The following is a 13,454-nucleotide window of genomic DNA, read 5'->3' on the forward strand; positions in this document are numbered from 1 at the left end:
GAGGGAAGATCTGAGGCTCAAGGCTGCTGTTGAGATTCTTTTGTCCCATGGGGTGCTCCCTTGATGTAGTATTCTCCCCCTTTTCCTAGGCATGTGACATCCTGAGAGCCAAACTGTAGTGATTGTTATTACTTTTCTGGATCTAGCCACCAGAAGGGCTACCAGGCTCTGGGCTGGTACTGGGAGTTGTCTGCATAGAGTCTTGTGTTGTAAACTGTCTTCGGGTCTCTCAGTCATGGATACTAGCACCTGTTCCAGTAGAGGTGGCAGGGGAGTGAAATGAACCCTGTGAGGGTCCTTAGTTGTAGGTGTTTAATGCACTAGTTTCCTGCTAGGTGGCCTCCTGCCGGGAGGTAGTGCTTTCAAGAGAGCATCAACTGTGGTAGTATAAGGGAGGGAGGATGAGGTGGTGGGTGGGACACTAGAACTTCCAAGAGAATATGACCTTTGTCTTCAGCTATAGGGTGAGTAGGGAAGGACCATCAAGTGGGGGCAGGGTTAGGCATGTCTGAGCTCAGACTCGCTTTGGGTGGGGCTTGTTGTGGCTCTGTGGGAAATCGGGGTGTGATTCCCAGGTCAACGGAGTTACCTTCCCAGGAGGATGATGGCTGCTTCTGCTGTGTCATGCAGGTTGTCAGGGAAGTGGGGGAAAGCTGGCAGTTACAGACCTCATCCACCCAGCTCCCACACAAACCAACAAGCAAATCTCACTTCTACTGTGCTCCTCCCAAAAGCACCGAGTTTGTTTCCAGGCAGTGGGGGAACAGGAGTGAGAACTTGTCCCAGGCTACCAGCCTCCCAGCTGAGAATGCAAGCCAGACTTTTGTGCCTCCCTACCTGTTGAGTCTGCACACCCACACCAGATTCACGCTTTTTCACGAGTTCTGGCCAGGAAACTTTGTGTTCGGTTGGAATTGTTACAAAGTTCAGCTGGAGGTTTCCTTCTCCCTGTGGTCTTTTCCCAGTTCCTCTGGCAGCCCCTGTGAGTCAAGTCAGAAATGGTTTTCTGGGGACTCACAGAGACCATGGGGTGTTACTCCCTGCTTCCTCTACCCCTGTATTTCACTCAGCTCTCTAAATTGTCTCGGCTCCAGGTAAGGTCAAATCCTTCTTCCGTGATCTAGACCTTCAGGCTCCCCAAGGGTATGTGTTCAGGGGTGGACAATACCCCTTTCACACTTTTCACAGTTTGGGCATTCACAGTATGTGGGCTGTCTTCTGTTTCATGCAGGAGCAGCCTACTTCCTTCAGAGGGTCTGTGGAATCTCTTGGCTTTCCTGGTATATCCCTGCAGTAGTTCTTGGAGCAAAAGTTCATGATGCGAGTCTCCACATCCTGCTCTGTCCATTCAAGTGGGAGTTGCAAGTTAGTCCTGCCTCCTAGCCACCATTTTTTCCTATTTTGTATTTTAAATTAAAACTCATTAGTATGTAAACTCCATGAGGACAATAATTTTAATCCCATTTTTTCACTGCTAAATACCTCAAAACTGTTACATGTCCTGCTATATCATAGACATTTTAACATTTCTCATGAATGAATGTTGATGTAGCATAGTGCTGATCTCACCACTTACCACAAAGTAGAAACTCTCTAAATGTCAAATACTACTATTATAAGTAATACTATTTTATCATTGAGACAATATGGTTCTATATCTCTTTAAGGAGTGCAATCTAGGCAACAACGTATTTCAACATCAGGTATCCATTATCTCATGTTCCTAAGTTCATCTTTTTACCTGATCAATATTAGTAAAGATTCATGGCCTCAAGTGAACTTTATGAATTGACAATTGGGCACTTAGGTTGAAAATTTACCTAGTTTTTTTATGCAGCCTGTGTTAATTATTTATTCTGTTGCTATTGTTGCCCTAATCAGTTATAATACTCTTACTGGACTCTGGCATGATAAGTAATGTCAATTAATATAGTTGTGTTATTTTAACATTATTTCAAAATATTTTAAGTGAAATGTAAGACTTGTTACAAAAGGACTTAGAGAGAGGTTATAAATTATTAACTTTTTCCTCAAGAGAAGTATTGTGTACTTAATGACAAGTTCCTAGTGCTTTAGAATTGTTAAAATCTTTGTGAAGCACATCACTGAAGATGAGGTTGAAAAACCTGACTTTTATCATCATATTGATAATCTCAGGAGAACTCTATGCAGAAGGTAAAATTAATTCTTAATATTCTTTATTCTCTAAAACATATAAATGGAGATTCTAATATTTGTACAACTCAAGTTTTAGTGTACTCTTTCATTTTCATATATCAATTTTATAACATATTTTATAAATATGACTTTTTATAATATTTAGACCTTTTCCTTTGAGCAAAATTAGTAAAGTGTTCTTACAGTAGTATAAGTTAGAAAAACAAAAATCCTCGTATCTCTAGAGGGCATAGGAGACAAGGATCTAAATACTTCGAAAAGGTTTTCAGGCTAACAATATGTCCATTTCAAAGTCACATGTTAACTTTAATTCTAAATTTATGCTAGAATCCACTCCTAATACTGAGAAAACTTGTACAATTTTAATTCTGTTCATAAGGTGAGAGTTTCATGTGGGAAATTTGAAAAGGAAACAGCCATAAATATTTTCTACTTTTGAGACTTTGATTTTTATCCCAATGAATTATTCATTGGTGTGGAGACATTAAGTAACGATTAGTAGGTGAACTATACAATTGCTTGTACAAACAGGAACACTTAGAGAGTAAAAGAGGGGCTCTATTAATAATTGTTTGGACAACACATGTAAATCAGGACTTTCCAAACAAACCAACACCTGTGGACTCCCTATTAGATAGCTTTATAGTCAGATTGCCCAGTGTGTAAGATTAGTGTGAGAGTGGAAGGTAGGCAGTATACATGGGTATGTTGTTTAGGAACATTATCAATATTATCAGGCCGTAGGATGAAGAATCCAGGGAGGTCACTTAGCATTAGCAAGAGTGAACATACAAAGAAGGAAGCTACAGCAATAAAGCTTTTCTAAAATAAACATCTAAGGGAATTCGTTGAAATTAAATATATAAGTTTTCATTGTGTTTTAGTTGAATAGTTTACTATACGTTTTCTACCCAAACATCTATAATTAAAATTATAAAAGTGAAAGACACAGAATTCATCTTATTTTATACTTTTAATCTATAATAGGATGATTTTTGCATGAATTTCTTTTGATTTTATTTTTCTGTCTAAATAGGGAAATACCAGAAGATATAATTGACCGTTATCCATACCATAAAGCCATTGCAATATTCTAGTCAATTTTCTAATTATTATAAGGTTACAATGCGTTTTACACAGCAACAAAAAAGTAAGCAGCTTGAAGACAGAGACAATGATCTTATTTTTGCATGCTTCTCTCAACTCCCATTGTGCACTTCAGGGGCAAGAATTGGATTAACTGTATTTCTCATTTCATGGTTTGCAGTTATTATTGGCCTATGAAAGGTCTCACTCTTACTTTACTTACACATTTTATCCCCTTATTCCCAGTCTTGAAGTCTGTTTCCCCTGGGACCTACTATAGTGTTTTAATATGTTACTCTAGCTCTCTCAACCACAAATAGCTCTAGAATGAATATTATGATATAACCAACTTATCTTTCTGTGAGAATATCGTCAGTCTGTATTCACTCACAGGTAGGATTCTTGAGTCTATTCTTGTACTTGATTTCTGTGAGTAGTGAGAGATTACTTTTGCAGAATGGCAGTTTCGAAGTATATCATCTCTGAGAGAGGATGTAAATTGTTGCTTCTCATCATCCTCACCAACACCTCATATTGTCCATTTTTATACTGGTTGCTATACGGTTATTCATAACATCCATTTTTATTTATTTACCATTCTCTGATCAGTAGTGTGTCCATCTCTTCATATACTTTTTTTGTATGTTCAGATGTCTGTGATTTTCTGGTTTATATATGATTAGCATATTCCTCACATTTCTCATTAATTTTTTCTCAGGAGTTCATATTCTCCAAGGCATTCCAGCTACCTTAACAAGTAATGTGCCTATCCTCGTGGTGGAGGGCGATGTCCCAGGACAGTCTTTAAAGCCACAACCTAGGATTGTTGTGCAAAGAATATTTTGCTGCACCTCCCTGACAAGCACCTGTGCCCCCCAGGGAAATTCCTTGTGTATTCACCATTGCACTGCTATTTCGAAAGACTCTTTTTATTGTAAATTCCTTTGGTGCTTGGGTGTGAAAAATGGTGAGAAAAATTCTCAGGGAATGGGGACCATCCTGCCCATGTTTTTCTGTCTGCTCCATCAGATGCTGGAAGTTTTGTTACTCATCATTCCACATCCATTTCCTTCAGACCTAGGCTAGCACTGCTACTCTTTTATGTCTCACAGTAGCATTAAGGTATACAGTGATCAACCAAGGCATTGAAGCCAGAGTAATCATACTGGATCCAGGCCTTCTTCCATCCATGACTGCCCATGTTTCTTCCCAACACAGCTCCTAGGATTGTTCAAGTATTTCTTTCTTTTAAGCGTTTTTATGATTTTAAGATTTTCAACATGAAGATAAATTTTTAAAATGTATGTTTCATTTGGAGTATAATATATCCAGAAAAATGCAAAAGTCATAGGATACACTTATATATTTTTTTATAAAAGTTTACACCATCAGATCAAGATATAGAACAGTGAGAGCACCCCAGAAACAAAAATGATCCCTCTAAGGTACTAAACCCCAAAGGTAACCATTCTGACTTCTATTATCATGGATTAGTTTGTCTTCTTTTAAAAAGTTATGCAAATGTATACATTAATTCATATGTGATTGGCTTGTTTCACTCAATATTATGTTTATGAGATTCACCATTTGTTCATTTCTGTTTTGGATAATGTTCCATTGTATGCATAGTCTAAAACGTGTTTATCTTTTCTATTATTTATAGGCATTTAGATTGTTCCCAGTTTTGGACTATATGAATAACGCTACTATAAGCATTCTTTTACATGTCTTTTGGTATAAAAATATATGCTTTTTCAATTGGGTAATACAGTTTGTACACGTTTTACCCCAAAATGTATTGCAAAAGTATTCTCTCACAGAGTTTGGACTGATTTATACTTTCAGTTGTAGAAATATGCAAGTTCCAGTTTCTTCACTTCTTCACAATCATTGAGATAACTTGCCTTTTTCATTTCAGCAGTTCTGTTGGATATGCAGTACTATCTCATGGTGGTTTACATTTGCATTTCCCTGATGACTAGTAATGCTAAGTACTAGGTCTCTAACCATTTAAATGTCCTATTTTGCAAAGTTCTTGCTCAAGTCTTGCTTTGTTTTAATTGGTTGTCTGTTTTTTTCTTTAAAAATGCGATTTATTTCAAAATTTTTTATGAGTTTGCATATGTTAAGGAGAAATTTTATCTATTCCTGAACTGTGCTGTCCAATACAGTGGCCATTAGCCACATATAGCTATTGGAGACAGTACTTAAAATGTCACTAGTCCAAGATCAGATGTTCTGTAAGTATAAATATATAGTGGATTTTAAAGAGTTAGTAAGAAAATAAAGAACGTAAAATATTGTAAAATATTTTCAATATATTAGGTTACATAAACACCTATTATTAAAATTAACTTCAACTGTTCCTTAGTATTTTTATGAATGTGACTATTAGAAATTTTTAAATTACATATGTGACTTGCAATACATATCTATTAGGAAGTGCAGGCAGGGTGGAGTGGCTCAACTCTTGTAATCCTAGTGCTTTGGGAGGCCACAGCAGAAGGATCCTTTGAGTCCAGGAGTTTGAGACCAGTGTGAGCAACACAGTGAGACCCCTCATCTCTACAAAAAAAAAAACAAAACTTAGCCACATGTAGTGGCATGTACCTGCAGTCCTAGCTACAGGAGAGGAGGTTTGCTTAAGCCCAGGAGCTCCTGGTGGCAGTGAGCTATATTTCAGCACTGTACTGAAGCCTGGAAAACTGAGGCAGACTCTGTCTCTAGGAAGAAAAAAGAAAGTACTGTTCTACGAAGTTAGGCAAAGCTTCTCTGAAAAGGTGGTCTGCTAAGTTTTACCATGACTGTCGGATGTTTAAAGTCATTTGCAGATCAATTATGATAAAAGGACTGCTCGAATTATCACAAAAGTACCTTGAAAATTTAAGTAAGAAAAATAAGTACTAGTTGAAGTGTCCCTAAAAACTTTTAGTTTGTGTTGTCACCTGATTACAAATTTATGTTTTTAGATTTCTTTTTCCATTTTCAGCTTGACATTTACTCATTTCAGAAAAACCCTGTGGTTTTCCTCATGTGGAAAATGGAAGAATTGCCCAATATTACTATATTTTTAAAAGCTATTACTTTCCAATGAGCATAGACCAAAAATTGTCATTTTTCTGCTTGGCTGGTTATACCACCGAAAGTGGAAGACAAGAAGAGCGAACCACGTGTACAACAGAAGGCTGGTCTCCAGAGCCAAGGTGCTTCAGTAAGTCAGCTGGATGTGTCTGTCACTCAACGTTGCATACTCAAAGAAATTCATATATAAAAATAGGGGTCCAATAAAAACAGAAAACAGTTAAACCTTTTAGTAGATAAGAACAAAATCACTAGTCATCTGTCTTTCTACAACATGAAGGCGTAATTTGAAATCCGATAAAGAACGCTTTTACATGAAAATGTTATTTTCTTTATCTGTTTTTAATAATACTCTGTTGAAGGGAATAGGGTAATAACTGAAATTGTTTATCACATTACAAGGCAAAGAGATGTAATTTACTTGAAGTAACAAGAAACTTATTTTGATAATTAAGCATAGGATGCCAGAAAAGTGCTTGAAACGCTGGCCTCTGGAAGCGCAAGATTGCTACTCTAATGCTTTATCATTTGTAAGACTCATCTCTCCTTTGTGTGCCAACTTCTCTCATGATACCCATTGAAAAATGTGTTTTTCAATTTTGAATTGAAAGTTTGAGTTCAAATTTGTGAGAAGGTAATCTAATTGACTCATTTCATTATTTTATGTCGGGCTACACTATCATCGAACTATCAGTGATCTTCCGCTAGGGCAGGTGATCCAGAGTAAGGGGCTTTGGTTGAGCCAGTTTCATTTAAAAGAGGATGTTGAATATGGTTATTGCTGTTGATATATCTAGTAAATCTACCTAGAAGTAGATCTGGTAGGGGTAGAAATTACTATAAGAACTAAAAATACTAAATACAAAGAAAGTCAGTGTTAATTTTCAAAAATTATGCAGATTATTTAAAAAAAAATTTTATGCAGATATTTCCAAAATGAAATTGCTAATAATAACATTATACTTTTGGCTTAATTTTACAATTTAGTAAAAAACAAGTTTAGTTTCATCATTAAGTTAAACAAATAATTTTTTTTTCCCATAGAAAAATGCACTAAGCCTGACCTGAGTAATGGTTACATCTCTGATGTAAAGTTATTGTATAAAATTCAAGAGAACATGCATTATGGTTGCGCTTCAGGGTACAAAACCACTGGAGGGAAGGATGAAGAAGTGGTTCAATGTCTCTCAGATGGATGGTCTTCTCAACCAACCTGTAGGAAAGAACATGGTATAAGAATCATTTCCTAAAACTGAAGATAAGAGCTTGTCAAACTTATATTGAATATATTGAAGCTTATATTGATATCTATTATTTAATAAAATTTATTTTTCATTATGTCTGCAATGCAGGAAGTTGATATTACTTTTTTCAAGTACTAGGTGATTCCTTAATCCAAATGTTCTCAATCCCTACAGCACACCTACACCAATAGTTCTTACTTTGCACCAATGAAAGGAATTGGAATGGAATAAAATAAAAGAAGCTTTTCCTTTATATGTCACTATTTCCTTTATTACAGAAGAATTTAAGATCATGTACATTATTTTATGTTGTGAACCAATGCCAGATATACTTAAAAATAGTTCAATAATTTAAATATATGTATACTTTGTTAGTAAGTTGTTTAAATTGTAAAAATGCATAGACAGCACATACTTCACAATTGCTACTGCACAAGCCTTCAGTTGAATTTTGGCCTTTGGTCAAGCACTTGTAGACCAGAATTTTAAGAACAGAAAGCTGGTAGGGTTAGGTCACAAGGTGTATGAAAAAAGAGAATAGAGGCAAAGAAAAATTGGGGCTATTTTTCAATTTTACTAAGAGTTGATTTTACCATATATTCTTAAGATCTGTTAAAACACATTTTGATATTTTTTTACATTCTAGGTTATTAAAAAGATTTATAAAATAAATAATTTTTATAATTTTAGAAACATGTTTGGCTCCTGAATTATATAATGGAAATTATTCCACAACACAGAAAACATTCAAAGTGAAGGACAAAGTACAATATGAATGTGCTACTGGCTACTACACAGCCGGAGGAAAGAAGACGGAGGAGGTAGAATGTCTCACATACGGATGGTCTCTCACACCAAAATGTACCAGTAGGTTCTCATTTGGAATAAAATCTGCTCTCACTCTGAAAGCTTTTTCTCATAGAGAAGTGTATATAAGTTGTCATGCTAATTATATTTCATCTTTTCATAATTTTTTGCCTTTATTTTTAATTATGTTGATAGCAGTCTTTGATAATTGAAAGCTCCCAAGTAGAAAAAATTCATTTTAGCTCACAGGATTAAATTAGAATAAGCTTAATGATATTTAACAAATATATAAAATGAATTCATAAGCTTTTTGGCAAATTTAATTTTTATTCTAGATATGTCATGTAAATAGTGAATTTTGTTGTAGCAGAAAAAAAATTTGTTTGTAATTTTATTCATTCTTTTATTTGTAGAATTAAAGTGCTCTTCTTTAAGATTAATTGAAAATGGTTATTTTCATCCTGTAAAGCAAACCTATGAAGAAGGAGATGTCATTCAGTTTTTCTGTCATGAAAATTATTATCTAAGTGGATCTGATTTAATTCAATGCTATAACTTCGGTTGGTACCCAGAATCTCCTGTATGCGAAGGTAAATTTTTAAATTTAATACTCACAAAATGCCATGTCTTTATCAGCTTTACTCTCTATTAGCTCTGATAAAATTCCTGTGGTCGTATCTAATTTTTTTCCTGAGTCCTATTTTTAAAATAAATATTGTCTTTTAAATCAGTGCTATTTTCAGCAATCTTTAATATATTCCACCTGAATAAATCTTGTTTTGTATTAGTTTGTAAATGACTATATCTTTTAAATTTATTATTTAAAAATATATATTATACATTTTAAATCCCTTATTACAATAAATAACTTTTCTTATTGGGAATTATTAGACCTAATTACCCCAATCTGGCAGCTTTGCAAGGATACTTTCTCTTTATTTGCCACATATTTCCAGATGTAAAAATTAATATCTAAAATAGCGAGGTAGAAAGCAGAAAAAACAGAACACTAACACCCAGAAGTGAAAATGGGAAAAGAGGTCATCTAGTAGAAGCTGCCCAAAAATGTAATATCTATGGTCACATTTCTATTACTGGATGTGTCCAAATGGGTGATGCAATTACCTGTCAGAAGACATCCATAATTATTTAAACACACATACAATTTAATATGAGGACGGTCCTATCTAGTAGAAGATATGAAAAAAATAATTGCAGATATGAAAAAATAATTGCTATAATGTGACAAATGGTACAATCAACTCAGGTACAAAGTGCAGGAATAAACATTAGGGATTCTGATTGGTATGCTGTGGAATAGCATTCACAGAAGTGATGGCTAATATTTACATTGGGTCTTAAGAGATAAATAGGAGTTTGAGGATTGGGAGGATAGGGTGACGCAAAGGGTTTGATAGTAGTTTTTTATTTTCCGTAATATGGGATATAATGTCTATTGACAGGCAGGTGAAAGACATGAAGGCACAACTTGGAAGAAAGTGGTGAAGATTTGGAACGGGTGCTGGGGGAAACAAATGAGGGCTCTGACCACGGGTATGCAGTGGGATTGCCAGAACTATCATAATTCCCTAAATGCACTGTACAGTAACTTTAAATATTTTATGATTTTTCATTCGTGCTTGACATCCTTGGTATAGTAGTAGAGAAGATTTTTTAAGCAAATTTTTTAAAGCATATTTTTCCTTTTTTTTTTTTTTTTTTTTTTTTTTTGAGATGGAGTCTTGCTGTGTCACCCAAGCTAGAGTGCAGTGGCACGATCTCAGCTCACTGCAACCTCCACCTCCCAGGTTCAAGGGATTCTCCTGCCTCAGCCTCCTGAGTAGCTGGGACTACAGGCATCAGCCACCATACCCAGCTAATTTTTTTGTGTTTTTAGTAGAGACAGAGTTTTGCCATGTTGGTCAGGCTGGTCTCGGACTCCTGATCTCAGGTGATCAGCCTGCCTCCGCCTCCCACATTGCTATTTCAAAAATAAATGGCAGACCTACTTAAGGCCTTTTATACCCCTTTCCTCTTCCAAATTAGCCAGCATGACAACAAGCCTATTTTCTCTGGTAAATAGTCATTAGGCATACAATAGGCAGTGTTGCAGGCTGAATTATATCTCTCTTCTCCCAAAATATAACCACATTCTAATACTGGGAACCACTAAATGTTACCTTACCTGGTAAAAGACACTTTGAGGTTAACAATCTTAAGGTAGGAATACTATCTGGAATTATCTATCCAGACTCTAAATATAATCAGAAATGCTTTTATAAAAGGGAGGCAGAGGGAGATTGACTACAGAAGAGGAAGCGGGAGATGTGATAAAGGAAGCCACAGGTTGAAATGTTTTGAGGAAGGGATTGTGAGCCAAGGAATACAGGTAATTTCAAGAAGTTAGAAAAGGCAAAATAGCTGATTCTCCTCCAAAGCCTCCAGCAGGAATGCAGCTCTCCTGATACCTCGATTTTAGTCCAGTGAAACTGACTCTGGACTTCTGGCCTTCAGGACTGTAAGAGGATACATTTGTGCTGTTTTAAGCCACTAAATTGTAATTTATCACAGCAGCAATAGGAAAGTAGTGTGGTCAGTATTTTAGAGTAGGAGACTTTAATTTAGACAGACGTGGGTTCAAGAACAGATCTGCTGCATGCTATTAATTTATTTACTTCATAAGTTTTAGTTTGTCTATAACATGGGAGAAATAATAGTTCCTACAATAAAGTTATTTTAGGACTAAAGGAGGTAATAAATGTAAAATGCTTGCTACTTTAGTATTCTATTGGTGAATAACAATGTCACCACAAACTCAGCAGCTTAAAACAACACAAACATTATTTCCCATTGTGTGTAGGTTGGGAGTTTGGGTGTGGCTTAACCAGATCCCTGCATCCCTGGCTAACAAAGCTGCAATCAGGATGTTAGCTGGACTGAAGTCTCATCTGAGGCTTGACTGGGCAAGACTTCTTCCAATCTCACTGTGGTCATTGACAGCATTCAGCGCTTTGCAGACTGCTGAACTGAGAGCCTCTGTTTCTTGTGGCTGTTAACTGAAGGCAGCCCGCTGCCCCTTGCCTTACAGCCCTTCTGCTTTGGAAGCTCATGATGTAGCTTCTTGTTTCTTCAAAACTAGCAAGGAGAGAGAGTCTCTTGGCAAGAATGGTGTTAAAATCTGATGTTACATAATTATGTGTACATAATCACATACTAATCCATGATCTTTGCTGTATTTTGTGGGCTAGAAGCAAGTTACAGGTCCTATTCATGGAAAGAGTTATCACACAAGGAAGTTAACATCAGGAGGTGGGGATCAAAGGAATGCTTCTGGAATCAGTCTGCCATACTCTCTATGATGCTTGACACAACGGACCTTTTTATTTAATCTTTATTATTTTTTAATTATATGACTAAAGGTGCTGATTTTTTTCCATAAGGAAGAAGAAACAGATGTCCTCCTCCACCTCTGCCTATAAACTCCAAAATTCAAACACATTCAACAACTTATCGTCATGGAGAAATAGTTCGTATAGAATGTGAACTTAATTTTGTGATCCATGGGTCAGAAGAAATACGTTGTGAAAATGGAAAATGGACAGAACCTCCAAAATGCATTGGTTAGTAACACCTCGAAGAAGCTTTGCTAAAATGAAATCTGCATGTGTAGATAAATGGTCTGTTCTCTTTCAACTGTACCTTTTCAGAAGGACAGGAGAGGGTAGCCTGTGAGGAACCACCCTTCGTTGAAAATGGTGCAGCAAATTTACACTCTAAGATTTATTACAATGGGGACAAAGTGACATATGCATGTAAAAGTGGCTACCTTCTCCGTGGATCGAATGAGATAACTTGTAATCGTGGAACATGGACACTTGCTCCTGAGTGTGTTGGTATGTATGCTATATTTACCATCAGTAGCTAAACTTACGGTGTAAAATTTTCCATTCTGTTACTTTAATCTGCATATTCCTAGGAAGAGACCACGGCTTAGGCAAATTAGAAACGCATTGCTACAGCACCTACTCTTCTGTGTTGCATGTGTGCATGTGTGTGTGCGTGTATGTGTAGCCATCTATAGAATTTAAGTCAATGTAAAGAATTAAAAAAAAAAAAACCTTTCTGAACACTGGTGCTAAGCACGGTTATCTGATCTATGTCATGCCATGACCTGTAAGTTCTAAATGACAGCACATAAATGATGATGTGCTTCATTACAGAAGTAAATAAGGGCATGGTGGATTGAGTGGCTGGCCATAAGCATTATCTGCTTCTTCTCCCCATGTGTCCTACAAAGTCAGGGTAGAGCATTCTGTTCTTGACCTTGGGTAAGTCCTGCCGATATTTTGCATCTGGCCATTCTGAACCTTATGCCCTTCTGAGACACGTCCCTGGTCTTTGATTTTACTGAAGGGCACCACCAGGCTACACTATCACTCCTGGGGGCTACTATTCCTGTCATCTTTCTCATTTCTTAATCAGATCACAGCGAGATCTTCACACACATGTTTATATAGGATATTTATTGAATAAGACAAAAGCTGTGAAGGATGCTAAAGAAATTTACAGAGTAAGAGAAAGATACCAAAAAGATTAAGCCTGTAATCCCAGCACTTTGGGAGGCCAAGACAGGCAGATCACGACGTCAGGAGATCGAGACCATCCTGGCTAACACGGTGAAACCCCGTCTCTCCTAAAAAATACAAAAAACTAGCTGGGCGAGGTGGCGGGCGAGGTGGCGGCTGCCTGTAGTCCCAGCTACTCGGGAGGCTGAGGCAGGAGAATGGTGTAAACCTGGGAGGTGGAGCTTGCAGTGAGCTGAGATCTGGCCACTGCACTCCAGCCTGGGCGATGGAGCTAGACTCCGTCTCAAAAAAAAAAAAAAAAAAAAAAAAAGATACCAAAAAGAGAGAAAAAAATGGATATTTCCTCGGTGGGTCGATTGAGACCTGAGATGAAGAGGAATGAGAAAGAAGAAAATAAAAATGGGTTAATGCCAAAGAGCAATTTTAGAATTGACCATAATCTTTAGGTTGAAGAATAGTTTCTCATTCTATA

The 13,454-nt window shown here is 36.6% G+C and overlaps 1 protein-coding gene across 3 annotated transcripts in view; it reads left to right on the plus strand.

The window, feature by feature from the left end:
* Positions 1-2,012: 2,012 nt before the first annotated feature.
* The window catches only part of F13B (coagulation factor XIII B chain), a 33,200-nt gene continuing 21,758 nt past the window's right edge, over positions 2,013-13,454 (plus strand). The window contains exons 1-7 of one of the 3 annotated variants that reach the window (XM_050782506.1): positions 2,013-2,175; positions 6,275-6,475; positions 7,390-7,575; positions 8,280-8,456; positions 8,810-8,986; positions 11,837-12,016; positions 12,107-12,289. In XM_050782506.1, the coding sequence (XP_050638463.1) occupies positions 2,112-2,175; positions 6,275-6,475; positions 7,390-7,575; positions 8,280-8,456; positions 8,810-8,986; positions 11,837-12,016; positions 12,107-12,289 (1,168 nt within the window). In that variant the 5' untranslated portion in view covers positions 2,013-2,111. Of the gene's footprint in view, positions 2,176-6,253; positions 6,476-7,389; positions 7,576-8,279; positions 8,457-8,809; positions 8,987-11,836; positions 12,017-12,103; positions 12,290-13,454 lie in introns of all 3 variants that reach the window. The other 2 variants (XM_050782497.1, XM_050782511.1) reach the window with 2 other exon arrangements.

This window comes from Macaca thibetana, chromosome 1 (genome assembly GCF_024542745.1).
Source record: "Macaca thibetana thibetana isolate TM-01 chromosome 1, ASM2454274v1, whole genome shotgun sequence".
Classification (NCBI taxonomy): Eukaryota; Metazoa; Chordata; class Mammalia; order Primates; family Cercopithecidae; genus Macaca; species Macaca thibetana.